General features: G+C 62.6%; 1 protein-coding gene across 1 annotated transcript in view; it reads left to right on the forward strand.

Annotated features, from left to right (window-relative positions):
• Positions 1–1,593, forward strand: part of LOC102373522 (interferon lambda-3) — a gene marked incomplete at its 5' end in the record, with an annotated part of 1,851 nt that extends 258 nt beyond the window's left edge. The window contains 2 exons of the mRNA XM_025193399.1: positions 675–767; positions 945–1,593. Coding sequence (XP_025049184.1) covers positions 675–767; positions 945–1,043 — 192 coding nt within the window. The remainder of the gene's footprint in view (positions 1–674; positions 768–944) is intronic.
• Between the last annotated feature and the right edge of the window lie 20 nt (positions 1,594–1,613).

Here is a 1,613-nt window from a genome sequence, read left to right on the forward strand (position 1 = left end):
GGGGTGCCCCTGCCTCTGGGGGGCCCCACCCGGGGACCGGCCCTACGGATCCCCTGCCCCTCTCGAGCGCCCCACTGAAAAGCAGCTGCCTCTGCCCCGCCCCAGGGAGCGTCTACCATATGTGCCCGCATACAGCCAGTAGTGGGTGGGGGGGGACCCACACCCGGGCCCCCACACGCGCCTCTGTCTGGGATCGGTCAGAGACGAAGCCCACCAACTCTGCTGCTTCTTTTTGCCCACGTGGGAACCCCCCGTGACACGTTCCACCCCAGAAGCAGCCGCAGTTCCCTGCAGGGGGGCTCAGTCCTGCTCCCAGGCCCCTCGCCCCACCCCAGGCCTGGCTGAGTGGGGGGGGACCCACACCCGGGCCCCCACACGCGCCTCTGTCTGGGATCGGTCAGAGACGAAGCCCACCAACTCTGCTGCTTCTTTTTGCCCACGTGGGAACCCCCCGTGACACGTTCCACCCCAGAAGCAGCCGCAGTTCCCTGCAGGGGGGCTCAGTCCTGCTCCCAGGCCCCTCGCCCCACCCCAGGCCTGGCTGAGGAGGAGGAGCTGGTTCAGGAGCAGGCAGCTAATCGCCCCCTCCCCAATTTGGGAGGAGTTGTGGGTGTGACCCCCCCACCCCCACCCCAAGCAGCCGTCTGCAACACGCGTGTGTCTCGCCCTCACAGATCCCGCTCAAGGCACCGGCCCCCAGAGGCGCCTTCCAGGCCCCCACCGGGCTCAGGAAGCGGCTGCAGAGGATTTGGGCCAAGAGCAGCCAGGTGAGAGCCATGCGTGGCAGCGAGCGCAAGGGGCCACGCTGTGGGGAGGGGGACGTGGCACGTGACCGTGACTTATTTTAATCGAGACTGGGGGTGCAATCCCCGCATGCCCACGGGAATTTGTGGCTGTTGTGTGTGCTCTAACACAAGCGTGTGTGTGTGTGTGTGTCCCCGCAGGCGTCCCGTGAGTGCTTGGAGAAAGCCGCCGTCCTCAACCTCTTCCGCCTGCTCTACAAACTTGTCATACCCGTCGCCTACTGGCACACCAGCCCCTGAGACCACGTGTGCACGGGTTAGACCCTGTGCAAACATGCAGGCATGTGTGCACGTGTGACTGTGCATGTCACACCCTGCAGCTGAAAGCATGTGCACACATGTTCACACTGCACCTGCAAGCATGTGCACACACGTTTACACCCTGCACCTGTGAGCATGTGCACACACATTTACACTGCACCTGTGAGCATGTGCACACACATTTACACTGCACCTGTGAGCATGTGCACACAAGTTTACACTCCACTACCTGTGCAGACTCCCAGGGCAACACCCTCCCACATGTGAGAGCCTGCATGTGCATGCATGTGCATCTGTGTGTAATGCTAGGTGTGCAAGCATGTGCACACACATGGCACGACATCAGTGCTTCCCCGCTCCACCCGTTCTGGCCGTGGCAGGTCCCACGTTATTTATTCCCATGTGTCTTAGCCCCTGCAGTGCAGCAGGGCGACTCCCCCACGACTGTTCCTGTATTTATTGGGTGCCCCAGGGCTGGTCCCCCGGGGGGTGGGGGTGGGTCTTTCCGGATGTTAATAAAGCCAAAGCAAAGGGACCTGAGTGTTGTGG

The sequence above is a fragment of the Alligator sinensis genome, unplaced genomic scaffold (assembly GCF_000455745.1).
Source record: "Alligator sinensis unplaced genomic scaffold, ASM45574v1 scaffold107_1, whole genome shotgun sequence".
NCBI lineage: Eukaryota > Metazoa > Chordata > Crocodylia > Alligatoridae > Alligator > Alligator sinensis.